The sequence below is a fragment of the Coturnix japonica genome, chromosome 14, assembly GCF_054131305.1.
Source record: "Coturnix japonica strain WE chromosome 14, WE-NBRP24, whole genome shotgun sequence".
NCBI lineage: Eukaryota > Metazoa > Chordata > Aves > Galliformes > Phasianidae > Coturnix > Coturnix japonica.
Genome location: NC_140676.1, coordinates 7,162,639 through 7,188,453, shown reverse-complemented (window position 1 = coordinate 7,188,453; position 25,815 = coordinate 7,162,639). Strand labels below are relative to the sequence as shown.

The 25,815-nt window shown below is 44.5% G+C and overlaps 1 protein-coding gene and 1 long non-coding RNA gene across 2 annotated transcripts; both read right to left on the bottom strand.

The window, feature by feature from the left end:
- Nucleotides 1-659: 659 nt before the first annotated feature.
- LOC116653911 (uncharacterized) lies at nucleotides 660-4,828 on the bottom strand. The gene is made up of 2 exons (XR_004308537.2): nucleotides 2,767-4,828; nucleotides 660-2,249 (listed from the first exon to the last, which is right to left on the bottom strand). It is a non-coding gene; the product is annotated as an uncharacterized LOC116653911 (long non-coding RNA).
- Nucleotides 4,829-6,970: 2,142 nt separating this feature from the next.
- On the bottom strand, nucleotides 6,971-22,875 carry MINAR1 (membrane integral NOTCH2 associated receptor 1). Its single transcript, XM_015873098.3, has 4 exons — nucleotides 22,488-22,875; nucleotides 14,730-17,072; nucleotides 13,556-13,810; nucleotides 6,971-10,202 (listed from the first exon to the last, which is right to left on the bottom strand). The coding sequence occupies exons 2-4, from the start codon at nucleotides 17,025-17,027 to the stop codon at nucleotides 10,005-10,007; spliced, it is 2,751 nt and encodes a 916-aa protein (XP_015728584.2). The 5' UTR covers nucleotides 17,028-17,072; nucleotides 22,488-22,875; the 3' UTR covers nucleotides 6,971-10,004.
- Nucleotides 22,876-25,815: the final 2,940 nt, after the last annotated feature.

The following is a 25,815-nucleotide window of genomic DNA, read 5'->3' as shown; positions in this document are numbered from 1 at the left end:
ATAATTCAGTATTATTAGGGGAAATTGTCCTTTACCTGCCCTGAATGCAGCTCTTCACTTCCCAGGAGGTTTTTTCCCTTCCATGATTACAACTCACCTAAAAAAAGACACAGCTCATTTGCACATGATGAAAAAGAATCCCCGTGTACGACTATATTCATGAAATAAGATGAAAATCGAGTTCTCTTGTTATTTTTCCATTACCTTTATGGTACGGTAGCTTGTAGTAAAAGTAAGACGAACAACTCTTACCATGCCAAGTCATCTAAAAAGTCAAAAACCATGTGCAAAACAATGCTTTCCCCAAGTTCAAGTTCATGCTGAGATTCCAGAAGAGCAGTGCAATGCACTCTTGCCAAATACAGTGTAAAAACAGAGCCCAGGAACATGAGGAACATTTTCTTGTAGCAACAGCAGAAAATATAGCAACATACATCTCAATTTGCAGGTATTTTCCTCTCTGTCCGGCTGATACAGAAGAACTAGGGGAGATTCAGGGAAGAGGAGGAAGCGATGTGGGAACAGGACGTTCTAATACTTCAAACAGAAGCCTTTAGCAAAAAGGACGTCAAACCATTTTTGTTGATCTAAGAAAAAATATTCAGGATTGAAAGCCTCATTAGAGATGAAAAACTGAGACGCAGCTCAGGACACAGACAAATAGTTACAAAATGGCTTTATTATCTGAAAGAACATTGCACCACTGGCAACAAAGATGCTGTTTGTCTGTATTTATATTCCAAACAGTGTTGTTACCTATACATCATCGGTTCTACGTTTGCCTGGGTTCTCTTCTCCTCTTTTTCCTGAAATAAATCATATCCATTAACACATAATGGCATAGGACGTGTTCCCATGCATGGGCTAAAGTGTTCCTTTCAAATCCATCAAGATACCCTGCGCTCCCTGCACATTTTGACTTGCACTGCTGTGACATCCTCTCAGCATCGGTATTCACTTCAATGTGCCAACAAATGTTGTCTCTGCAGACAGAGCCAACAGGTCTGTGGTGAAGGGAAGAAGAGGAGCATGCGTGACCCTGGGCACTGTGAGAGCTCACAGCATCAGTACTGGAACTGTAAGGAAATCAATAACAACCTGACAGAGCTTTTAAGGAATACATTTGATTACAAACAAACTTAAGAATAGAATCATTAAGATTGGAAAAGACCATCACTCAGTCCAACCATCAACACACCCCCACCATGCCCACTGACCACGTCCCTCAGTGCCACATCCCCACTGCTCTTGCACACCTCCAGGGATGGTGACTCCACCACCTCCCTGGGCAGCTGTGCCAATGCAGCACCACTCTTTCTTAGATTAAATTTTTCCTAATATTTAACCTGAAACTCCCCTGTCACAGCTTAAAGGAGTTAATTCTCATCCTCAGTAGCTACATAGGAGACATATTCTCACTGTGGGCTCTGTGCATGTGTCTGAACTTGACCAGAAAGGTCCCCAAGATCAAATCTACATGGTCTGGTCCTATCAGAGACCAGGGGTGTGTGATGCCTTAAAGGCAGCTGGATCTGAGGACTATCTCTTCCTGCTGAATGCTGGTCCCCATAGCACAGAGTGCAGACGCCCTGCAGGGTGTTTGGAGTGACATCCAGATTCTGCAGCAGTGCTGAGAACTTGGACTTCAATAGCATGAGAATTTCACCCTTGTCCAGGAAAGTTTAGAAGGCATTGATTTTCCTGGTTTGCTTATTTCTTCCAGAAAATAGAGCAATTGCTCTCATTTTCTCTCTACTTCTTTGGAAATATACAGAATAAATAAATAAAAAATAAAAATCAATAACACTAAAAATACTCTTAGAAAAACATCAGTGGAAGAACAAGGGGAAGTTAATCAATTAATGTTTTTTGGGGGGAAGCTCTTGCCCAAGGCATTTCTGTACAGCTCAGCACATGTTAAAACACTGCAATTCACCAATCCTTCCTCTGCCCAAAGCAAAAGCCAGCCTGGCCAGGTGGTTTCCCCCCCACTCACAATGCTATCTCCCCATCCTCCCAGCAAGCCAGTCCTCTCCTGACGCACCAGACCACCAAGAGCTGAGGACAGACAGCCTCACTCACAGCTGGTTGTTATCTCAGCCCTTCTGCTCTGCAGATGGATTTCCAGCAGGAAGCAGACGGGGCAGGCAGAAATGGGGGATAGAGATGGCAAGGACTTACACTGATGCAGTGCTGGGGTGGAGTAATCTGACCCATCCATCTCTCATCAGCTGCATGAACATGGGCTCCTGCAAGGAAAATAACAGGGGAAAAGGCATTTCAAACTCTTATTTTAAAAGATGCTCCTATTTCTACGGATTTGCAGCCCGCTCTTGTTACCTTTTCCTCTTTCTCTATTTCAGGCAGCTGTTTGAGAAATTTCTTTCTCACCCTATACAGGAAAATTCTTGTTGCCAGCAAATGGCTTGAAGGCTCAGCCAGTGGGGGACACACATGGCCAGGGGTATTACACTGACCAGTAGCCACAGAGTGGCACATTCACAACTGTAAACGAGGAATAAGCAGTAAAGCCATTGTGCTCCACATACAGCCTCCTTACCAAAACACAATGGGTATCACCCATCTGGAGCAAAAAGCACTGAAGCTGGCCATGAACCAGCTGGAACACCTCCATGCCACCCTAATATCACTAATGTTTGAGCTCACGTTGCTCTTTTGGGGCCAAAGTGAAAATATTGCCTGCAGATGAAGAAAGGCCGTGCCAACAGAACAACATTTTCTCCCATGATACAATTCCTTTGTTACCTTTATCTTAATCATCTTCACCCTCCTGATCAGCAGAAGTGAACTGGAGGAGGTTTAGTCCACCTGTGAGTTTGTGCCTCAAGGTCAGCAGAGCTTCCTGAGAAATGAAGAGTTTGATCAGCACATGTATCAGCAACCAGTAATTACAGAAACATTTGTTTCTTAGAATACCAGACGTACATCCCTGCTTTCAGAGGGATTCTGCTCCAGCCCATCACATAGTATTTCCCACAATATACGGCCATCTCTGCTCTGGCTCCTCAGTTCACCTTGATTCATGAATAACCATCACTCCCTCCCTACTGTAAATACAATTCTAAACACATGGGAGAGAATTCATAGTGAATTAGGGCTGTACATTATCTCCATGATTAGCTGCATTTGTTACCCGGCAGATGTCTGGGTAGTAAAAATCCCCCATGAGTACAGTATCCCGGAGTTTCCCAGCTCCTTGATAACCAGTCCAAGGATTTCTTGTTCCCACTGTGCTCTGATCTGGTTGGTTCTAAGCAGATGCTTACTGCCTGCCTGGCTCCTGCAGTAATAATCCTGCCCTCCCCACACCACCACCCCGCAGAGCATCGTGCTTCCTCTACTCTCCTTCCCCAAATGCTTTCCTGGTGTCATTCATCACTTTCATGATACTGTAACACTTTGACAAGCAGAGCCAAGCACCTCCCAGGTGCTGTATCACTGCTTGCCACCAGAGCTACACAATTGGCTGTAACTATAACAATCATGCCATTGTAAGCATTAATGCCTGTAAGATATCTCAGCCTATTTCTTTCAGACACAGCGTCTGATTTTTTTGTGTGGTCCTGTGTTTTGGACCCAGGAACTGGAATCAATGGTCTTCATGTGCTCCTTCCTACTCAAGATATTCTATGATTATATGCTGATTTGGATTTCACCACCCTTCCCTTGAGCACCAATAGATCTTGGTACCTCAACATTTCACACTTTCTCTTTGAGTCCCAAGTGGTCGTGGTTGTATCTGTGACAGACAACCAGGATATTGCTCATTCAACAACCCATATGCCCATTAGTCCACAACAATGAGCACAGTTCTAATGCTGGCAGTCAAACAAAGCCTTGAAGATGACAGCAAGTGGTGTTGGATCCCCTTTAAATTCTTATCCCATCACTCTGAGATTGTTCTACAACCCGCTCTGTTAATCAAGTACACAAGCAATGCCTCAGCACTGGTTGTTGCTTTTTATTGTAACTGTTTTCAAGCTGGAATAAGCGATTAGCACATCTTTCTCAATCAGCAGTGATACAAATACCAGTCCACCCTCCTAGCAAGAAAATATTTTTTCTACTTAGTAAGAAAACGTAAGGATAAATATAAGAAATTTCAAGCGATCTGAGCTTTTATTGACCTATTTTATTGACCCTCAGTTGCTTTCAAACATCACAGGGTTTATGTATGGTTATGAGGCACGTTTTTAACCCACTGCATCCTGAGATGTCTGCTAATAAATCTTTCAACTAACCCCATCCAAAGGAGCTGAACCAGCTGAACAAGCTCACAAGATTTTCAGTGCTTCAATCACATTAACTAAATGTAGAAAAATACATATTTAGAATCACAGAATCATCAAGGTTGGAAAAGAGCACTAAGGTCTTCTAATCCAACCATTAACTCATGCCCACTGACCACATTCCTCAGTGCCACATCTACATGTTTCCTGAACACCTCCAGTGATGGTGACTCTATCACCTCCCTGGGCAGCTGTGCCACTGCATCACCACTCATTTCTCCTAGTAACCAATATATAAGTAATTGTGCATATATCCTTTGTTGACAGTTACCTGGGAAACTCCCCAAGGAAAGGCTGTTTGAAGGAATTAAGTGCCATAAGGTGAGAAAACACAGAGTTCTGCTTTACTGAATAGCAATTAGCCATACTAGAAATCACACCATAACATTAATTTTACAGCTATGAAACGCTGGCCTTGAAGAGAATTAATACACTTGCACACATTCACTGCATCATCATAAATTTTTGTAATGCAATTCTATGAGCCCCTTAAAAGGTAACCATTGCAACATACATACGTACATTATATATATATATATATTATATATATATATATATATATATATATATATATATATATATATATATATATATATAGGTAACAGGAAAGGCAGGGTTCAGCAGCAATATTTCATTAGCAAGACAAGGTAAGAATACAAATGACTCAGCCTCCTTGGCCCTACCCCCAAGGTAGTGGACAACCTCTCTGGTCCAGCAGAGAGCCATACAAGCCTCCTCACCACATCCACTGCTGGCCCACCAGGACCTGCAGTGCCAAATAATAATATGCACAGGCCAAGCACTGGTGCTCTCTTGAGCTGAACTCATCCAGGACTACTCACGAGGCTTCCTTGAAAATCTCCATCTATCAGCCTTGGGAAGGATGAGTGTACTGTTGTTTTCAGAAGGGCTCTGTGACTCTCACAGTTTGACCGTATTGGAGGAAAGAAACAAAATCAAAAGGAACTTACTCAAAGGAGGAGCTTGGCTGCTGATAGCTTGCTTCTTCCTTTATTTTTGAGGAGTTGCTCCAGTTCCTAAGCAGTCTGTGAGGATTTGTGTTACAAGAAGAGACTGAACAGTCCATGGTCTCCACAGTCATCAGAAGTGAAGTTTCCTGGAGGGACTATTGGCAGAACAGCACTTTTTAAGGCATAATGCTGTTTCCTGGAAACATAACAAAGAAGATATCAGATTAAAGTAAGTACCTCATATTTATAATTACTCCCACAGACACCCGCCTTTTCCCGAGGTGCACACTAACACTACTGACCTTTCCTTTAAATAGGACCACATTGCAGACAATCTGGGCTGCGGGCTACTTTCTCTTCTTCGGTCTGTGGATTCAGTGTGATGGAGTCACAGGAGCACTGTGACTCAATACGGCCCAGAGATCCAATATTTCATTTATGACTCTTTTATCTGTCAGGCAGAACCATTCACCAAAGCTCTCTTTGAAATAAGGAATTTATTCAACCAGGACAATTGAATGCTGTGAGCAATATACTCACAGAAGCAGAGATTGCATGGGGCTGTGTCCTTGTGGAAGATACAGCATCGTACGTGAGAGCTTCCTTCTACCCCAGGACTCAGAGACTCTTTCCAGCAATGGCTGCAGAAACTTGGCAGCCTCCTGCCTTCCAGCACAATGATGACACAGATAAGATCTATATATCCTATACGTTCAGTTTCTTGGCTGAGGAACTAGAGCCAGAGACCTTTTTTGGCATGAGGCTGGCCACATTTAGCATCTTTATGACAGTTCCTATTCCTGGATTTGCACTATAAAATTTCAGAGAGCACCTATACCAGTAATCTTCTGGACTTGATGGGTACAAGAGAGAAGTGTGAGTCCATGCTACAAACCCCCAAAATAAGGATAGTCCCTCTCAAAGGAACTTGTGCTGGTTTGCAGCCCAGCTCATGGCCAAGGAGAACCCCACACAGGGAACTCAACAGACCCATCCTCAATAGGACTGCTAAAGCAATGCATAAAAGGTGTTTATGCAGCAGAGATGAGGAGATCGGGATCTTATCCTATTGTGTTTCCTGTCAATGTTCACCATTTACATATGCTGTTTATTCTGCAGCTCCTCTTTGCAGCCTCTGATGCAGGATTACTTGTAGTTGAAACACCTGGAATTTTAAGCAATGTCGTTTTGCAATTAACAAGTGAAAAAATAACAAATTAAATTCAGATGGGGATCCCAAGCAAATGAATCTCCCACTGATAGGTAAAGGCCTATTCATAGTTATCTGTTATACTGACTTAAAAGGAACAGCAGTTGCACAAACACGTAAAGGAACTAGATTCCAAAATATTAGTCATGACCTTGTTAGAACAGTTGATATGGCATAACTCAGTCATGAAATAACACATAGAATGAGATATCATTATTAGAGCCAAGAGCTAATCTTCCAAAAGCTCAGACAATGTAATGCAAAGGAGATTTTAAAAGAAGCCCAACAAACTCATTTTTCATTATCTTCTGCCATCTTATTATTTCACAAGAGAGAAATCCATTAGCAATTCCACCAAGAACTAGATGGGGTGCTTAGTTATCTAATACTGTGATGCTCGCATCCCATGGCTATCTTGATGTCCCTGGAAAAGAGAAAGAGGAAAAGCAATGGGGAAATAAATTACCGTAACTGCTTCATTAAAACTTGGGACGCTGTAATTTTCAAGTTTATTTGGTATTATATTTGAATGAACCAAAAAGGCAACATTGTACAGTTACTTTATAAAATAAAGTTATTACGTAGTACATTAACCAAAGCCCCATTAAAAATAATAATAATCATCATCCTAAAAAGTCATTTGGGGACAGATTCTGTTCTTGCTCTTCTACACACACAATTTATGGAGCTGAATTCTGCAGCTCTCCTGCTTTTGGAAAGGTAGACAGGATTCGATCCCAGAAAACCATTCATTTCTTTATTTTTTATAACTCTCGCAGTTGCATTTTATCATGTGTAATATATCAAGTGTATAAGGCATAAATACGAAAAACAGTTCAATATGCTCATCATCATTTTAATTAAATAATACAATCTAGGACACTTTTTTTTTTTTTTTTCAATCACACCAAGGATTACAATGTACCTATAGCTTTAATTTATTTTTCTTTTTAAATACAAAAGTCTATCATGTAGTATACAGCATATACGAGTTGATAACTGGTTCACAAGGTCAACCACAATATTCTCACGGGTTTCTATTGTAGGACCTCCCCCTTGTCTCCCCCTGTGCAGGGCTGAAGGGTCCCTCCTTCCTGGGCTGCTCTCCTCAGGCAACAGCAGCCACCACTGCACCACCCCCTTACCTATTTTAAGCAAAGATGTGGAACTCAATGGGAAGACTTGGAATGTCCATTTTCCACAGGGGAACCCTAGGGATGACCATTTTCTATAAGGGAAGGCAAGGTGGCGGCTCCTGGAGGTATTTGTGAAGCATGAAGGTGGAGCCAGGCTCTGCCTTCCCCACTGCCCATGGGCTCCCAGCACTGCTGAGATGCTCCCAGACACTGCAGGAGCCAAATGGAGCTCCAATTAGGTATTTGTTCCAAACCACATGCTGGCATGCAGGGAAACCACTACCTCAATGGGACGGGTTGCCTTTGTGCAATGGGAGGATGGGCAAAAGCACCTCAGTAAATTAAATTAGGGGTACTTGAGATGCTGAGCTCTTAGGTTCATGACTCCATTTCCTCCCAAATCCTCAGGATATCTGATGTCCCTAATGCAAAATTTCCTTGATGCCAACAAATGACATTAGGGCTTCCTGTTGCTACCTGGAACCAGTGAGATTTCTACATCTACAATCAACATAAATTGTGCATAAGGTAAAATGCAGAGCAATGGCCCTGCAGAGAGTATTCACATGTCTAAAATTAGACATCTTGCTGGCAGTTCTGAAACATCCCTGGGGGTTACTCTACCTGTCTATATTTACTACATTTGGAAGTTGAGCTCCTAAACATAGGTGCTCTGAATCACATGGTGATAGAAGGCCTAAGGGGAGCCCAAAATAGATAGTGTGAATTATTCCCTGCCTACAGTGACTCCATCCTGCAGCACCTGGAAGGAAAGAGAGATCTTAATATAGGAATGGGGAAAAAAACCCACAGGATTTGGGTCAGGATTGCACCAGGAGGTGGAGGTTTTGGTGTAGGCTGTGTATCCCATCAACCCAGAGAGGGATGGGCAGGGAATGCTCTCACAGCTACTACATAGCTATGAAGGAGCCAAATTACCTTCCGTAATGAACATTCACCAAAAGGATCTCATTCCCCTTAGAGGACCAGCAAGATCACATTAATTTGTGGAAATACTTTTTTGTAGTCATTTATTCCTGTCTATTTGTGACAGAAGAGAAATACTGTCCAGGTATTTACTAACCATGGCAGGGAGTTTCTATCATAGCTTGAGAATTCCTTTTAACCTGCTATGTGCATTTGGGATAAAGCATTAAATGGATGTTTCTCACGGGGTTACAGACTTCTTGCTGCCCAGCAGAGTCAACCATCATTCTTATGTACATTAGCACTAGGGAAGCAGAAGGGCTCTCTGCACTGAATGCATTGCATTAACAGCAAGTTTCCACCAGTGCTGAAAAACTGTGCCCTTAATATAAGTGCTCAGTAACCACCAGCCCTGCAATCTGAAGAGCAATCTGAACTGTATAGAAGGCTTGCGGGAAAAGAAGCTCCATTAGTACCCATTATGCTGTGATTTATGTTATGGGCTTAAAATAGCAAAATTAAACCGTTCTATTTAATCTACAGTCTAAAAAAAGGCACAAAGACTTAGTGACAAAATTATAACTGTTCAGATTACATTTGCAAGAACTTTAGCAGAGCGTTGCTTAGATTTGCCAGCTTTGTTTGCTGGCAGGAGTGAAATTGAGACAATTCCACTGTCTGCGGAGGTAAAGAATACCCTTTTGGCAAGGCGTGTTTGCCAGCTCTATGCAAATGTTATTCAACAGAAGCAACTGAAACCTCTTTTGATTGCTTTAGAACATAATCTTTTTGGTCTGCAGCACATTGCACTTATCTAAGTACTCAGTGATGATAGTGGGTCTTAGGGCAAGACCAAATACAAAGAGCCCTTTTTAATCTGAACATAGGAATGAACTCTGTTCATGGCTACACAGTCTGCTTTCAATCCAATGATCATGGAATACATAAATACTATAAAATAAATACAATACATTCAGAGTTTTCTACATTGTAGAGAGCTTTAAGACCTTTGTAGCTCCCCACTGTAATGCATATAGAACATTCCCTTCTATACAGTGCTACCTGCAGGTACTCACACCTCCACTGAATGCAACATAGCTCAGACAACCTTGCCCTTTTGCTGGATTCTCATTCGTCTCTGATCCTGGAAAACATTATATTGTCTCTTTAGGAAAAAAAATAATATTGCACTTCTAAAAATGCATAAAAATCAAACCAAGTTTCCATCAGCTCTGCCACGCACACAGACCGTTACTTAAAGTAATACTTCTCAGGAAACGTTTTCTCTCATCGCTTTGCGTTGTGTCTGCATTGACAGCATTCTCCACCAGGACATCCTCAAAACATTCCTCCTTACCAAATTCCTTTACAGTTTTGCCACCGGGTGTTTGAAACACGGAATGAGCTATCTGAGATGCACGCAGCTGCAGTCACGGCTCTGTCCGTGGGTTCAGGATTTCATTGTACAAATGGGAACTACAATGACCAGGATCACGGTACAGGCGGCCGCTGCTATCAGGGCAGCTATCTTGCACACCTTTGCTCTTCTGAACTCGGCTTCTTTGCGCTTTAATAAGGAATCGTAGCCAGGAGTATAAATGTCTTCCATCCAGTATTCTAAGTTGTTTGGGTTTAAAGATTCTTGAGTCTAAAAATTAAAAGGAAAGAGTTGTTAACTGCCTGCGATCTGTCATCAATAAAGTAAGCAAAGCAATTGTGCCCAAAGACCCTCCAGCTGCTGTCAGGATAAAGTGAGCTGTGGCTGCTCCACACGTCCTTCCAACTCCACTTCTCCCAATCCCAATTCCATAAGACTGATGGAAATGGCAACAAAATAGTGCAAGAAATAAAATCCCTCAATGGTGTAATTCTGCTGCAGAATCCCCCAACACATCTGATTTGCCAGAAACATCATCATCTTGGGTGGCATTTAAACAAGATCTCTTTAATCTCCTTGGCAGCAAAGAAGTCAACAACTGGGCTGTTACTGCTTTCTAAATTATTAAAGCCCAGCTGGTAGGAAGGGTTCCTCACACACACTCCTTACAACTGACATTTTACAAAGCTAACCCTAACTTGGAATCTCAGAACCACACGATATCCCAAGTTCTATGGGACCCATAAAGATCATAGAGTCCAACTTCTGGCTCCATATGTGCCCCCTCAAGACATTGGGTTTTTTGAGCATTTTGTTTCTTATGGTTTTTTTCTTCCCTCTTTTTTGTTTTGATTATAATTTTTGAGCTTTGCATTTCCACCTTGCTTGTTCGTTTTTTCTTCTCATCCTTTCTCCAAGGGAAAACCAGGGGGGGAGGGAAGTGGAAAATCCAACTAGCTGACATTGTGTTGCATTCAGCAGAAGGAAAAAAAGCAAATATGTTAAAAAGGAGAGGGGAAAAAGAAACCATTTTGAAAAATGACAACTTTTCCTTCAAGCTGCTCCTGAGTCTGAGATCCAAAAGGCCATTTCTTTATAAAAATGAAAAAGATTCCCCATAGAAATCTCCCTGTGAGAATACTCTAACATACACGTTGCTGTGCCATAACGGGCCCAATGCAAAGCTCGCTGGACCCAGCACAAAGAAACTCCAGCAGACTTGAGAGGGATTTGGGTAAGCCTTTAATTGGCTCATTGAGATTTGTGGCCATGAGCTACTGGCTGAAACCTCCCTCTGCCTGAAAGCACAATTTGCTTCATGTAAAGAAGCATTCCAAGGAGTGATTGTACAGCCACCTCAGAAATAAACAATTAAGCAACAGTTTCATGATTGTTTAATAGAGATCTCAATGACAGCTGAAGCAGAGACCATCAGCTGAGCCTCCACTCTGCACCATTTGTCCTGACAGTGCCTCGTTACGCACAGGACAAAGCACTGGGACCTCACCCAGACCCCATAACTTTGGTCCAAATGCCATTTTGCAATTTCTGCTATGAAGAAAGATCAGGAGAAGTTTTAAATGAACAAACAACAGTATAAACAAAAGCAAGGACAGCAACACTGTGCTTCAAGGAAATTATACTTTCGGACCCCTCTACACTGATATTGACCTTTTAACTACTTCAGAAGGAAGATGCATTATTTAAAAGGCCCATTACTGTTAATCAGCTTCCTTTCCCATTTCATTGCCAGATGTAGGAATGTTCATTAAGGCATAATGTATTTACTTTCAGTTCTAATAAACTTAATCACTGGGAAAAACCCACTCATCAGTCTGTGTCTGTTCTTTAAGTTTGTCAGTAAGCTCTATTATGAAGTCTAGACATGAGGTTTGTGGAGTAGATGCAATTCCTACAGTCCTTTCGGGGGGAGAGAATCAAACCCATAAAGTTTTATCACCTTTATCCTAAAGATAAACGATGGCACTAAGCTGCTTTCTCTGCTTTGCTCACAGTCATGCAGAGCTGCTTACATAGAAGAAAGCAGTCCTACAAGGACCAGATGGAGAACACTTCTCCCAGGGGAGTTGTGCTTCCAAATATCACCTCCCCAGTTGCCTCTGCTCAGCAGATAAGGGCTGCTTTGCTGCAGAGGAACTGCTTTCAGCCTATTCCTACTATAGTACATGGGCTGCAATGACAAAAGAAGGTATTTGGTAAACCCCTTGATGCTTTTAAATCCCAGAGAGCAGCAGGCAGCTGAGGTCCCTGTGCTGCTCGCTTTCTCTCTGAGTGCATTTCAGCCACTGCAAGGAGCAGAGCTTGGTGAGGATAAGGGTATTAGCTGAGCTGGGAGGCAAATATGCTGTGCCCAAATTCCTGCACGAGCATTCATGCAAGATGCACTATAGCGCTGTGGGGTGATGGCATGGACTGCTGATCAGCCCTGGGCTGTAGGTCAGTGTGCTCCAAACGCTGCCCTCCCAGCAGCTAACCAAGGCAGCTTGCTCACCTCTGGGACACACACATGCCTGCAAGCAGCCCAAAATGCCTGAAGTCAGCACCAGTCCCCTGCTGGCTCTACATGCTGCTATACAGAATCATAGAATTGTGTGAATTGGAGGGGACCTTTAAAGGTCATCTGGTCCAACTCCCCTACAATGAACAGGGACACCTACAGCTGACCAGGTGCTCAGAGCTCCATTCAACCTGACCCTTCTTACTGCAGTTTTAAATATACTGTGATTTGGGAAAATTTAAACTGTGAGTTTAATTAAATTTAAATTTTAAATGCAAGTTTGTCTTCCACAAACCAACTCTGCTGTTTTCTGTCATTCTTTTTAGTCTATGTAGCTATGCCTGCATGAACAAGTTGTGCAACCTGGTAGAAGCGGATCAGCAGAAAAGCAGTAAATCTCTCCTTTTGACTTTGAAGGGGACACAATACACGATATATTTTAAAATGAACAAACCCAGCTGGCACTCTGCAGCATGAACCAAAATCAGGTAAGCAGGGACTACTGGGTGAACTACCACAAAAGGGCACACACTTGCAAGCTGAACTAAACTGTGAACAAGACGCATTATTAACCAGTCTGTTCTTCATGTGACTGTAGTCCCAACAACCACTTCAGTGCTGTAACAGCAATGTGTTTTGAAAGGAGATACAGTATTGAACGTCTCCTACAAATATTTTGTTTCATGTTTCCAAAATGGAAAAAGCATTAACACAAATTCTCTGTGAACAGTTCAGACAGAACGAGGATAAAAGAAAAAGCAACAATGCCAGATTCTGCCCACTGCCCTGCTATGAGCAGGGAGCAGTTCATCTCCGCACCTCGTTATCTCTGTCTTCTTCATTACAGCTACCAGTGTCGTGATGGCTTAGCAGACATCTCTCCACTGCAGAATAAGAGGGATCACCAGCCCAGCAAGGATCATCATTCAGCAATCAAACATCCACATTTTTCTTTGTCCTTAGCAAGGATGGATAGGGATCAACCATACTAGTGGCTCAACACAAAATAGCTCCCTTCCTGAGCTATCCAAATCCCTTCTTAAATGCACATTCTGGCAACATCTGCTCACAAACAAGCCAATCACATCAGACAAATGGGACTCACTTGTAGATCCAATGCTGCAATCTTGCCTTTATCCCCTGAATTCCTTGTGTATTCTTCTATGGTCCACGACGGCTGGGCGCGTTTCACTTCAGCCAGTTCTGTCAACCTCATGTCTGTGTAGAGCGGGTTGCTTTTCATGTGTGACTTGAGTGATGCAGGATAAGGATGAGGACTAAAGACTTGTTCAATCAAGAAAGCATCTTTTGGCTGTTTGGGGAGTCTATGTGGCTGTGGGATTTCATATTGCCTGTCTGCCTGCAATAGGGTTCAAAAGAATTTGAGAAAAGAAACAGGACTATGAGGGAGTTAAACACAGAGGACAGAGATATCCCTTTCAAACTCACCATAAGATATTGCTTAGGTCACAATAAGAAAAGTACCAGCTAGAACAAAGGCTTTGGTTGGCCTTAATCTGTTTGCCCACCCTCTTCTCACAACCAGATCAAAGAGGTATTTTACAGACTCGGCTCTCCACAGCATGAACACAAAGATGCAAAGAGGAAATTTAGGTTTTGTACTGTTTGCAGGTTATAAAACTATTCTGAAAATATCCCTGACATGCAGAAAATCCTGACCTGGTAAAGCTATCCATGCAAGCTTCCAGACTTGTGTTTCCAGACCAGATCTTGTCGGGGGGGGGGTTTCAGACACTTGTAAACAACTGACAGATACGTAACTACAGTTTGTATCTCACAGTGCACATACAAGGACTCTTTTCCTCAGTGATTTGAAACCATGAATATATTTTGTTGCCTTTTAAATATGCTTCTCTGATAATAGCCATCACAATGCAATTTCAAACCATCCTTTTAAACCAACCTCTGGAGAATTTCAGACTGTAACAATTTTCCTCACGCTCTTTTCAATAAGTTAATTACCTGGCCTCCTTACATGATGAAGATGAAGAACATCATCTTCTCTGGAAGACTTCACCCAAATTACTCCTCTCTCTTTTCAAAAGAGTGAAGTGATTTTAGGGACAACTTGACCACATTTCAGCTGCTCAGCACAAAATACATAGGTACAAAAATCACTCAATTACAATAACAATGAAGACAGGAATAACATGGCAGGACAAAGTATTGTCATACCCTGAGGCTCCTGATGACTGTGGAAAGCATTCATAACCAGATTATTTTTAAGTGCTTATTAAGGGAGTTAAGGTTTAAATTACCTCTTTAGATTTCCTGTGCCAGTCCTTGTTTTCTCCTCCATCTCTATCTTTTATCTCCTCCTCTGTGATGCCAACTTTGTTGGTATAAGTAATGGCTCTCCAGTCTCGAGGAGAGTTTGAAATGCTTGCTATTTTGGATTCAGTTGCACTATTTTCCTCTGTTAACGATCTTGATGACCTCCTAGTAAACAGACTTTTTTTTAAGGCTTTTACTCGAAGACTCTCACTGTTACTTCCACTGGCATCTGAACAGCACCATTCAGGATTGTTCTCTAGCTTGCCTCCATGAGGAGTGCTGTGGCACTGAAATATCTGTGGGGAGTTGCTTTCATCTGATGCAGCATCGCTCGTCAGTGAGTTGAGATCTATTTGTACACTGACCTTCTCTGGCTGCTGAATTTTTTGATCTAACTTGCTTAATTTCCCCAGGACTTGGGAGATTTCTTCTCGGACACCTGAGAGCGATTCGAGTTTCTTCTCTATTTCGCCAATCCTCAAAACTAATTTGCAGACACTCGTTTTCAGTTCATCATCCACGTTACCCATATCTGCCCGGACTACTTTATCTAATTTGTTGCAGGCGCTCCCATTGGAGATTTTAGTCAAATTGTGCTCAGGTGAGCTGTCACAGTCTGATTTATGCACCTGAGACAAGGAACCAGTGCTATTGTAGCACGAAGACTGCATCACTCCTGTGGACCCACTGATACTCATGTCATCCAAAAACCGGAAAATGTCACTGATATCATCACTCACAATTTCAGAGTCATCGTCTGAGTGCTTAAGAGAGTGCCGCTCTGCATACTTGGCTTGGCCAGGTGCACATAAATCCTTGCATTTCTTGTGGTCCAGGACTAGCTGCTCCGTTTGTGTTCCAACGCTCGTGGTTCTGTCGATGCTTAAGATTTGAACAGAAGTACAATTAATGCTTTTGTCCTTAAATTTCTTGACTGGCTCGTGCTTTTCCACATCTAGAATGGAAGGAATTTCCTTGGATTTGTGTCCATTCTGCTTCACAGCATAGTTCGTCTGCATAATGGGTTGCTGATCCTTTGGATTTAGGTAGGATTTATGTCTGTCAGTTGAAGGGAAGTTTGGGGATGGGTTGTTTGAGCTCTGGTACCGCGGCTTCTCTTCTGACTGCTTTCTATTAAAAAATGATCGTTCAAAGTCAGGTACCTCCTCAGTATTTAAACTCCAGCTTTTAGCTGGCCAGGCAGTTTGCTTGGTTGGTTTTCCAGTCCACTTTTTGGTGTCCTGGGGCCCAAGAATAGTCGTTGGGCCAAAATACGTTGAAGCCTGAAGATCATCTAAGCTTTCATGCTTCACTCGTCTTTTATCTGGAATTGGAGAATAAACTGGATTCAAATACTGGCTGCTGTATGGCATTTCAAAGCTGTGGTTGAAAAAAGTCTGCTTAGAGCTTTCTTTTCTGTTCTGAGGCTCTCTGTGTCCATCTTCTGGCTTTTTGCTGGATGGTATTAAGTTGGGAGATATTGTAATCAGATTATGAAAATCTTCTTTGAATATATTTCTTTTCTGGACACACGACTGCATCACAAATGGCTCGTCATTTGAAATGAAAGTTTCTTTCAGGCCTGTGCTTATAGGCAAAGAATCCTGGTCTGAAATAGATTCATTTTCAATGTTCATGGGGAAATACGTGCTCTGCATCTCACATGGCGGAGATGTGGCGATGGAGTAGGAAGCCAGAGCCTGCAGCCTGTCCAGAGAGGCAGCCCGGCCCTTCATCTCCTTGTTAACTCCAAGCAAGAAGTTCGGCTCTGACGAGGGAACAAACTGCTGGCAGTCTTTGCAGTCCATCTTCCTGCATTTTGAAGACCTCCTGATTGCAAAGCCCTGGCTGAAGTCCTGCTCGCTCAGCTCACAGTTGGGCACACACTCTGCCATGTTGCAGATCTCTGTGTCAGACCTACATGACTCAAAGGACTCCTTCTTCTTCACTTTCTGCCTTGCGACTGGAAGTTTCTCCTTGGCCACTCCCCCATTCATTTGTATGAGATTGAATATCGTTACTATATCTGCTGCCACCATGATTTTCTTTGATTGCTGATTGTTTACAGTGCATCGCATTTTGTCTTTGAATAAAGTCGCTGGGAAATTAGGATCCAGGCAAGCAGTGTAAAACAACACGCTACGGAGTTTGGCCAGCTGGGACAGATCAAACCTTGCACAGAGTGATTTGCAGAGATCCTGGTAGGAAACAGTGTTCTGCTTTGTGTCCAGCTCCTCCAAGATCTTCACCAGGAAGAGTGAGGTCTCCTGGTTGGACTCCATAGCTTAAGTGTATTTTGTCGTTTAGCTGGAAACTGTGTTCGACTTCTACAGCAACACACAACAGCAAACAGAAAAGATTGTAAGTCACCCATAGATAATACGTACAGAACCTTGTAATTCAGCCACAGATGGGATTTGACTCCCTAGTCATGCAATCAAGGGCTCGGTTGTATAACCCAGACCCAAATATCCAACCTCCAAGGCTGTAATCCTAACATCAATTAAGTCAACAGTGCTTAAATGGAAGCAGGATTTCATCCAAGGAGGCTCATTTGTGTCAGTATCTGCCAAAATGAGCAAGTGAATAAACAGTAGGAGCTTTGCAGGGGCTGAACTCGTGGCAGATGTACCGTGACAACCTGCTTGCTATTGGGCTTTCACAAACTGAGAATACAAAGAGTTAAGAAAAAAAAAATAAATCTCACAATCTTGAAACCGATCCAGCAGATGCCAGAGGGCTGCCTGCCAATCAAGGAGCATCTGAAGGCTGAGAAATATCAAGGACAGAGCACGTCCTCTTCAGTGATGTGCTCCCAGAGAAAGCTGGGCACTGCAGCTCCATTCACCAGCCTGAAGAGACAGGGCAGAGGTGGGAGCAAAGGCTGCATGTTACTATGAATAACAGGAATAACTCAAGCAAGGACAGCTAATGTGAGCAATGGATTGGGGAGGTTGTAAAACCGTGCTTTCAGAGTGGGAACCAACCTCTGGCTGTTACGGCTCTGGAAAGGATGCTAACACTTCACAGGACTTGGCAGGTCACAGTATGCGGCAAAATTCCTATGCTCAGTCACTTGTTCTCCTTACTCATAGGAATGACACAAATATTTCTCCTTCCCCAAAGGCTGTGGTATCTCCCCCCATTCACTCCCACCCTGAGAATGATTATATCCATCTGAATGGCACAGCACAGGTTTGGCTTGCAAGATTCTTTACTAATCTTTTAAAAAGCCACCCCCCTCCCATCCAAAAACATCAGAATTCCTGAGCAGAAACACTGAACTCCTCCTTCTCCTGTGGCCTTTCATCTTGACCTGATGTTACACTGCTGATCCCTATCAGTGTCAGAAGCCAGCGTACACCAGCTTTCATAGCCAACATCACAGCAGCACCTTCCACAGGGATAAAAAGAAAAAGAAAAGCCTGTAAGGAAATCTCCATGCAGATTTTCTTTTTTATTTCAGAAGCACCTTCCTGCTGCCTGCAATCAGGAGTTGAGTAGCAACAGCATGAATGTGTCCCTCTGATAGTAAACACCACCCTCAGAAACCAGCGGCTACAGGGATTTTCAGGCACCTCTGCTGCAAGCATGTTTGCTTTTAAAGCTCCCGTATTATGCACAGCAGCACAGCTCTTCTGCTAACTGACAGAAGAGCAAAAATGTTCTATTGCTTAGTGCTCAGCTGCAGAAAGTAATGCTGAAAGCTGCAGGAGAATGGCTGTACCCCTTTCCTCTTTATCAACTGAGTGTGCTTGTGCACAGCCTCTTTATTACCCTGCCTTTGCATCTGTCTGACATGTCACCATTAGGAAATGAAGCATCCTAGCCAGGTCCAAGCTGCTCTAGTCTGCCACCAAAGCTACCAAGCGCTCCCAGAATTAACTTGACATGTGGGGCCAGCAACCAGGAGAGCAGAGCAGCAACTCAATTTTCAGTATGTTATAAATCTGCCATTTGTGGAAACGGTGGCAATTTGCTGTTTTACCACCTCAGAGCTGAATACAAGCAAAAGCAAACATCTCCTCCCTTCTGGAGCTTCACAGCTTCTCACTGAATCCACACCCGGACATGCATTTTCACAGCCTGATGTACACTTTGCTCTGCCTGTACCAGTCTGCCAAAGCCCTGCTTTCTCTGTTTTTTAAGATTGGAAAAGACCATCGCCCAGTCCAACCATCAACGCACCCCCACCATGCCCACTGACTACGTCCCTCAGTGCCACATCCCCATGGTTCTTGAACATCTCCAGAGATGGTGACTCCACCTCCTTCCTGGGCAGCTGTGCCAATGCCTCACCTCTCTTTCTGAGAAGAAATTTCTCCTAACACCCAACCTGAACCTCCCCTGGTGCAACTCAAAGCCATTACCTCTAGTCCTACAACTTAGGTGCAGTCTGCTTTTCAAAGTGCTGAGTGTTGACATCTTCCGTAGGGTTCAGAGGAAGCTCTACACAATCCCATGTCTCACACTGCTCAGCTGGACCAGCACCAGCAAGGCAATGGTAAGTCAGCTAATGGGGAAGCATGGGAACGAGGAGGTGACAAAAGCTTTGAAACAGGGTCATTTAGAGAAATGATCCTGTATAGGTGGGAATTTGGCCAGTTTGCACAACTGAGGCTGAGCTTTGGGATCTGGGAATGGAAAAGGCAGGCTGGAAAATTAGATGCAGGCCTTGAGGAGAAACAAGCTAGCTGGGAGCTGGAATCATTCCCTCTTCACTCCTTGGCTGCTCACAAACACCTCTCCAGTGTGAACGTGCTCAGGTGCAAAAGGTTCATTGGGCTTCAGACTGAGCATAGAAATGAGAGCACTCCTGCGTCAGAGCATCAGAAACTCTGCCAGTGGAACACACAGCAGATTCACCCTGTGAGAATAAAATAAGGTGTAATACCACAGAAGGACTAAATATGACAGCCCCCAAATCTTGTTTCCAGGCGAAGCTGGTGCCCAGGCTTTCAGTGGCAAGTTACAGTCTCCTGTCTCTTGTTATACCTGTGACAGAGGTAGCAGCCTCCTGGCAAGTCACCGTAGGAGCTGCCACATCCCCGGCACTGGAGCCATGTTCATTCATCACATCTCAAAGCAGGACCAGAATAGACCTGGACGTGGCACGCAAATGCAAAGCTCCAAAATAAGAACAGGAAGAACTTTCAGAGAGGGCACAGAGTCATGAACCAGTCAAAGGCAGCAAAGAGAATGAAAGCACCCACAGCAAGCACATCAGCACGGAAGGATGGAGGGGGGGAATGCACACATGGCCTCAATTCCACCTGAGTTCTCCTGCCTTATCTTCATACTCAGCCCTCCCCAGGCCAACTTTATCCTCCAGAGAGATGGAGCATACTGGGCACAGGGACAGGATCCAGCTTATTTATCCTCAGCAAGACAGCTTCTGATCAAACAGGCCACTTAACACTTCATCCTTAATGATTTTCTTCTATTAACTCCAGGAGAGTTACTTGGACTTAGCTTCCTCAGCCTCGACATCTGCAGCCCTAATAGCACAATTATATCACAGCGTGGACTGTGCAGCATCATATTGCACGGGCAGTCGATGGGCTCTGGCTCTGACTGTGTGCAGATGAGCTCCGGGCTCACCACAAATCAATTCCTTTTGCCCTGCACCAAAAGCAGCGAGTGGAGCTCTCGTCTTACCACAAAGATGCTCGCAGCATCTGGGGGCACAAACCAAGAGTATGGAAGCCTCCATCACAAGGAGAATGTGCTGTTGTTTTTTCTGGTGGCTCAACTCAGAGCTGGGGCATGACAGCTACAGCCCAAACCCTGCTTTGGGGCACACCAATCCCAACACGGGACTCCAAGTCCCACCTCTGGCAATGGAAAGGTGCCTTGCACGAGCCCAGATAGGAGCTGCTGGCAGTCAGCTCATGTTATCCCTCTCCATGGTGCCTTTCCTCGTTTCCTTCCCTGCTCTCAGTGTCTCTAACATTTGCTCTCCCTGTTTCCCAGCACTCACACATGGATGTGGTTACCAGAGTCATCACTTCCCTCTTCCCTTGGTTTGCTGTTGTTCTACCTCTGTTGTTGACTATCGGGCCACCCTACAGCACTATCACCTCAACCACAGATAGATGCAATCCTCACATCAATTCCCCCAGGAACAGAGAGCTACTTCAGTGCAGGAGAACATTAATACAGAGGCTGTAATATGCTGTTTTACTATTAGCTTCAGCTCATAAATCTTACAGCCTGTCTTCCCCGCGCCAGATACAATAAAACAAGGCAGGCAGGGTACACTGCATGAAACATGGAATGCATGGAGACGGGGCTCTGGTTTTGTTTTCTCTCACACTCACAAACACATCTCACTGCCCACACGTTAAGAAATGCTGATGGACGAGCACCTCAAGCTCTGTTTGCTTTCCACCCGGTGGAAGCAGAGTCCCTTCCCACATGCCTTATTCCTCCCCCTGTTTCTGCTCATTAAAAAGAAAACTCCAAAGTGCACTTCAGAGCCCTGTCCATGCAATGGGAATGGAAAAGACCACTCAAGCAGCTCTGGCTCACAAAGCAGCATTGGAGAGACCATAACCTCAGGGTGGAGGGAGCTGTGCTGGCTCTGCGCCATGCTGCCCTGCCGGGGTTTTAATTCACTCCTCTGGAGCCAGAGGGGAAGAATGGCTGCAGCCAGACAGCCCGGAGGGGCTCATTCACTGGCTCTGTTCTGCACAGGAACAATGCACACTTCGCATCTTTACAGGCATCACCACCAACAACCCCATCCAGGTTCACCCGGGGTGGGCTGACAATGGGAGAAGTTGCTGTTTTCTAGCACTGTGTTTAAACAATCCCTGTGAAAGCACACTGTGCTAACCCAGCTCCCATACTGTAAAGAGAGACTGCACTTCAGCTCCCCAATAAAATCCAGCAGCCTCCAAAGCCTTCCAGGGCATCGGTTGACGGGGAACTTGTGGGTAAAGGCAGCGTGTCCCCACAGCAGTGTCAAACAGGGTTTGACATAGGTTTTCTTCACACAATAACATCAGGCTTATTATTTGTATTGTTTGGTTATGTAACACGGGTTAATGTTTCTGTATGGTCTGGCAAAGTGCAAACAATCAGTCTAAAACCATGCAATAAATTACTTGAATTATTACTGCATCATATGCTCCCAGTTGTTCTTTGCCAACTACTGGCCAACGAGCACACACAAACACTGTCCTGCCAATGCATTATATCAAAGCACACCCAAATTAATTTCTTTTTTCCCCCCAAAATTTCTGCACAGTGAAACAAAAATCACAGCAAACACTGCCAGACAAACACAGATCAAGTCAAACACGAGCAATCCGTTCCATCTGTGCTCTGCCTGCGTTTCTGTATGGCAAACCTACAAACACACTGGACCTGACTTCACTCAGATGGGCTTCCTCAATCCAGGGGTTGCAGAATCTCCAGCAGGGATTTAGGGGCCAGTGTTGGGGCTCACAGTGTTGGTCACCTCCAACGACAAACCAATCTGTGTAGGACTATGCCTCATGCCAAAGTCATGGAGTTTTGAGATTTTTAAGTCTCCCCTTTCTGGGGAAGCCCAACAAAGAGGTGACACCCCAAGGTGTCAGCAAAACACCGGGGGCTTCCATCCTGCACCCCATATCTCCAACATCGGGGGGTACCGATGCTGAGGTCACCTCCCCTCCTCCAATCCCTGCATCCACCTGGCAGATGGGGACCACTCGTCCCCTACACCCCATCCCGCTCGTCTCCCCGATGCTCACCTGGGGCTCCTCCTGCCTCTTGCAAGGGGAGCGCGGCCGTCAGGGCTGCCCCTTCCTCTGCAGCAGTCGCTTCCCAACCGGGAGGAGGAGGAAGAGGAGGAAAAGCTCGAAACCCCGGCAGGATGCCATAGCGCCGGGCTGCGCTGACAAAGGCGGTAGCAGGTTGGCACGGGAGAAGGAGGAGGAGGGACGGGAGGAGGGAGGGGGCTGCACAAGCCGAACCTCCCCGCACCGCCTCCCGAGCCCGCAGCTGCAGGAGGGGGTTCGGCCCGGCACGGCGGGAGCCAGCGCTGCGGCACTGGGGCTCGGCGCCCGACCAGGGATGCTGCATCTTCCGAGCTGTATCAAATCCTTATCATACGGTGGATTTCGCAGCGACCCAGCGTCCAGCTTTCAGCCCTGTTATTTCTTTCCCGCACCCCAAATCCACGCATTGGGTGTCTTGGGGTGCAAATATAGCGAGGCATCTTCCCACTTGTGGCTCGATGCAGGGGTACCTCGCTCCCCCCAGCATCCACCCCTTTGTGCCCACCGGGCTGAGGACACCATGTGGTGCTGTCCGTGATACCAAACCACCTCACACAGAGGGATGGCAGACCTCGTACCCAACCTCTTCTCACAGAGGGTCAGGGTCCCTGGCTGGGATGGGGTCACTGGTACAGAGAATGGCTGCACAGGGCAATCAGCTCCTTGGCTGTTGTGTGATACACGTGCAGCACCAAGGCACACTCACTTACCAGAGCTCATCCAGCATCAATGCATCTTTCCATTCCTGATGGTCAACTTGCTGTTCCACCCAGGAAATACTGCAGAGAGTTTTTAATAGAGGTGTTGCTAGGTTGAAAAAGCAGGAAGGTATCAAAGCTTCATATTTCATCTCTCAGTAATCTTCAGGAGGTGAAACATCATGTTTTCTCTCCATAATAACTCCATCTAAAAGACTGCATGTCATGGACATCCCTGTCTTACTTACTGTGACAAACTTGGGTACAGATAATTCTGCTCTTCTGGAAAAGACAGAGAGGGTTTTTGTCTGAAACCCACTGATACACAAAGCCCTTCCACTGACTTTGAAAGAAATCTGCACATGATTCAGGGTACACACATACACACATTGAATATAATAGATTGAAGAAAAGGGTAGATGTCACAACACTGAGTGACATGGTTCAGCAGTATGGGGGTGATGGGATGATGACCTTCAGGGGTCTTTCCAGTATTTATGAGTCTCTCTCTCTCTACATATATATATGCATAAATAATATAAAGACACATGCATGCAACAATTAATAAAAGAAGAAAAGGTAAACGTGGATAATTGCAAATGGAAAGAGTTTGCACTGAATTTATTCTTACCCACCACTTGACAGAAATAATGAACGAGGCAGTGTCCTTGAGCCCCCTTTTCCATGCTTCTCTCCGAGAGTTTCGTACTCTAAGCAGCCACTTAGTTGTAAATTGCACGCTTGGATGACTTCAGCTCTATACCACATCTTATAGAGCATGTCTTCAGGTCACCAGAATACACCACAAAGATCTCTGTGTCCTTCAGAACTACAAATACTAAGAAGGCAGAAGTTAACTCAGGCTGCAGCCAGAGCATAGTTTGAGCTCTTCCTGTTGTTCCCTCACTTCCCCTTCAGAACAGAAGTTAGGTATAATTGATAGCAAGGCTTTCACTACCTGTTTGTGAGCAGCAGTGGATATTAGGAATTACCTGCAAAAACTGGTTTGAAACCATGAAATGCTGCTGGTTTCACACAGACACAGTGGTGTGTCCTGAGCTGAAGGCAAATCTGGAGAGAAGAGGGTCAAAACAGAGCTTACACGAAGCAAAGACAGCTCCAAACAGGGAACTCTTCCAAACAGCCCAGGATGCTGCAGGGAACCACATCTCCCACTTTCCCATCTGGACAACAAAGGCCACAGTCCTCACCCCTATAACCCCAACCTTGTGGGGCAGCAGCTGCAGTGGGAATCTCATCCCAGAGGTGAGCATCATAGCAGCTCTCCCTGTCCCCATTCCAATTTTAGAACCATCATCATTTCCCCTCCCCACCTTTCCTTGACGTCTACACTTTGTTTTCCACACTCCTTTTCCCTTTCATCTCTTTCCTTCAGTTGCTGGCACATTTTTCTTGTCTAACTCTTTCATAGCCTCTACCTTCCCCCCACCTCCCCAGCCTCTCCTCCCATGTTTAGGGATGGTGACATCCCCTCAAGCCAAGGCTGCACACATCTGCCATCCTCATGTGATCTCAGGAACCCCCAGCTCGTTTCTTGATGAATCTCTTTTCCTGACCATTGAAAGATAACGAATTTCATTTTGCTTTAGCCCTGACCTGACTGCTTTCCTCCCCATCACAGTCTGGGCAAAACATTTGTTTCCCTCAGAGGTTAAGACAAACTCCCAAACTTCCTGCTTCATTAAATAGCACTTAGCAATACGCAGCCTGCAGTTTGCTATTTTTATCCAGCACTCCACGTTTGCACTCCCTCATATCTCAGTAGGGTACCAATATTGCTTAAGTTGGCTTCTGCGGCCAGAGCGCAGCGCATGATTGATAATGAGAAAACTTCTTGTTCAGCTAAACAGGTTTCAGCACAGGATCCCCTGAAATATAGCAACGATACAAAACAGTCTGTTGAGCAGCATCCAGCCATTCCAGATGTATCAACTGGAGGTTATGCCAAGTGTTCAAAGCAAAACACTTGACACCAATCCTAGACAGAAGTGAGCTTTTCCCCTAAAATACTTAAAAACAAAGAGAATGGAAAATCTGGAGCATGACAGATAATATAAAATAATTCTGTGAGCACTGATTTAAACTTTAAACATGAGTTCCAGGTTAGACCACGTACAAAAACATAGATAACTGAAGTGGTCGCATGCTGATACACCTGAGAGCAGAAACTTCACATTTAAGCTTGTGTGACCAAGTGAAGCATAGCCACAATTCAAGTCTTTGTATTCATGACTGCTATGTTATAAATGAGCCTTCACCTGAACTCTTTAGTTCAGCTCTTTCTGAATGCATCATTAACCGCAAGAAACAGATTCAGGCACTTCTTAGGAGCAGCACATTCAGACTCCCTCCCTTGAGTGAACACGCACAAAAGCACAGGTACAACTTGGTTTAGAGAGAAAAAGGAAGAGATAATTAAGGGCTACGTTTCAAACAGATCCCCTAGGAGGAAGGGAGCATCTTGCTGGAAGACTGTGCAGATGGAGTCAGCGTGGCTCGCACCCATCTGTGCTCAGGTTTCACTCTGTTTCAGCACTGCTCCCTCTCAATGTGACAGGTGACCACCTGTCTGCTCTGCAAGA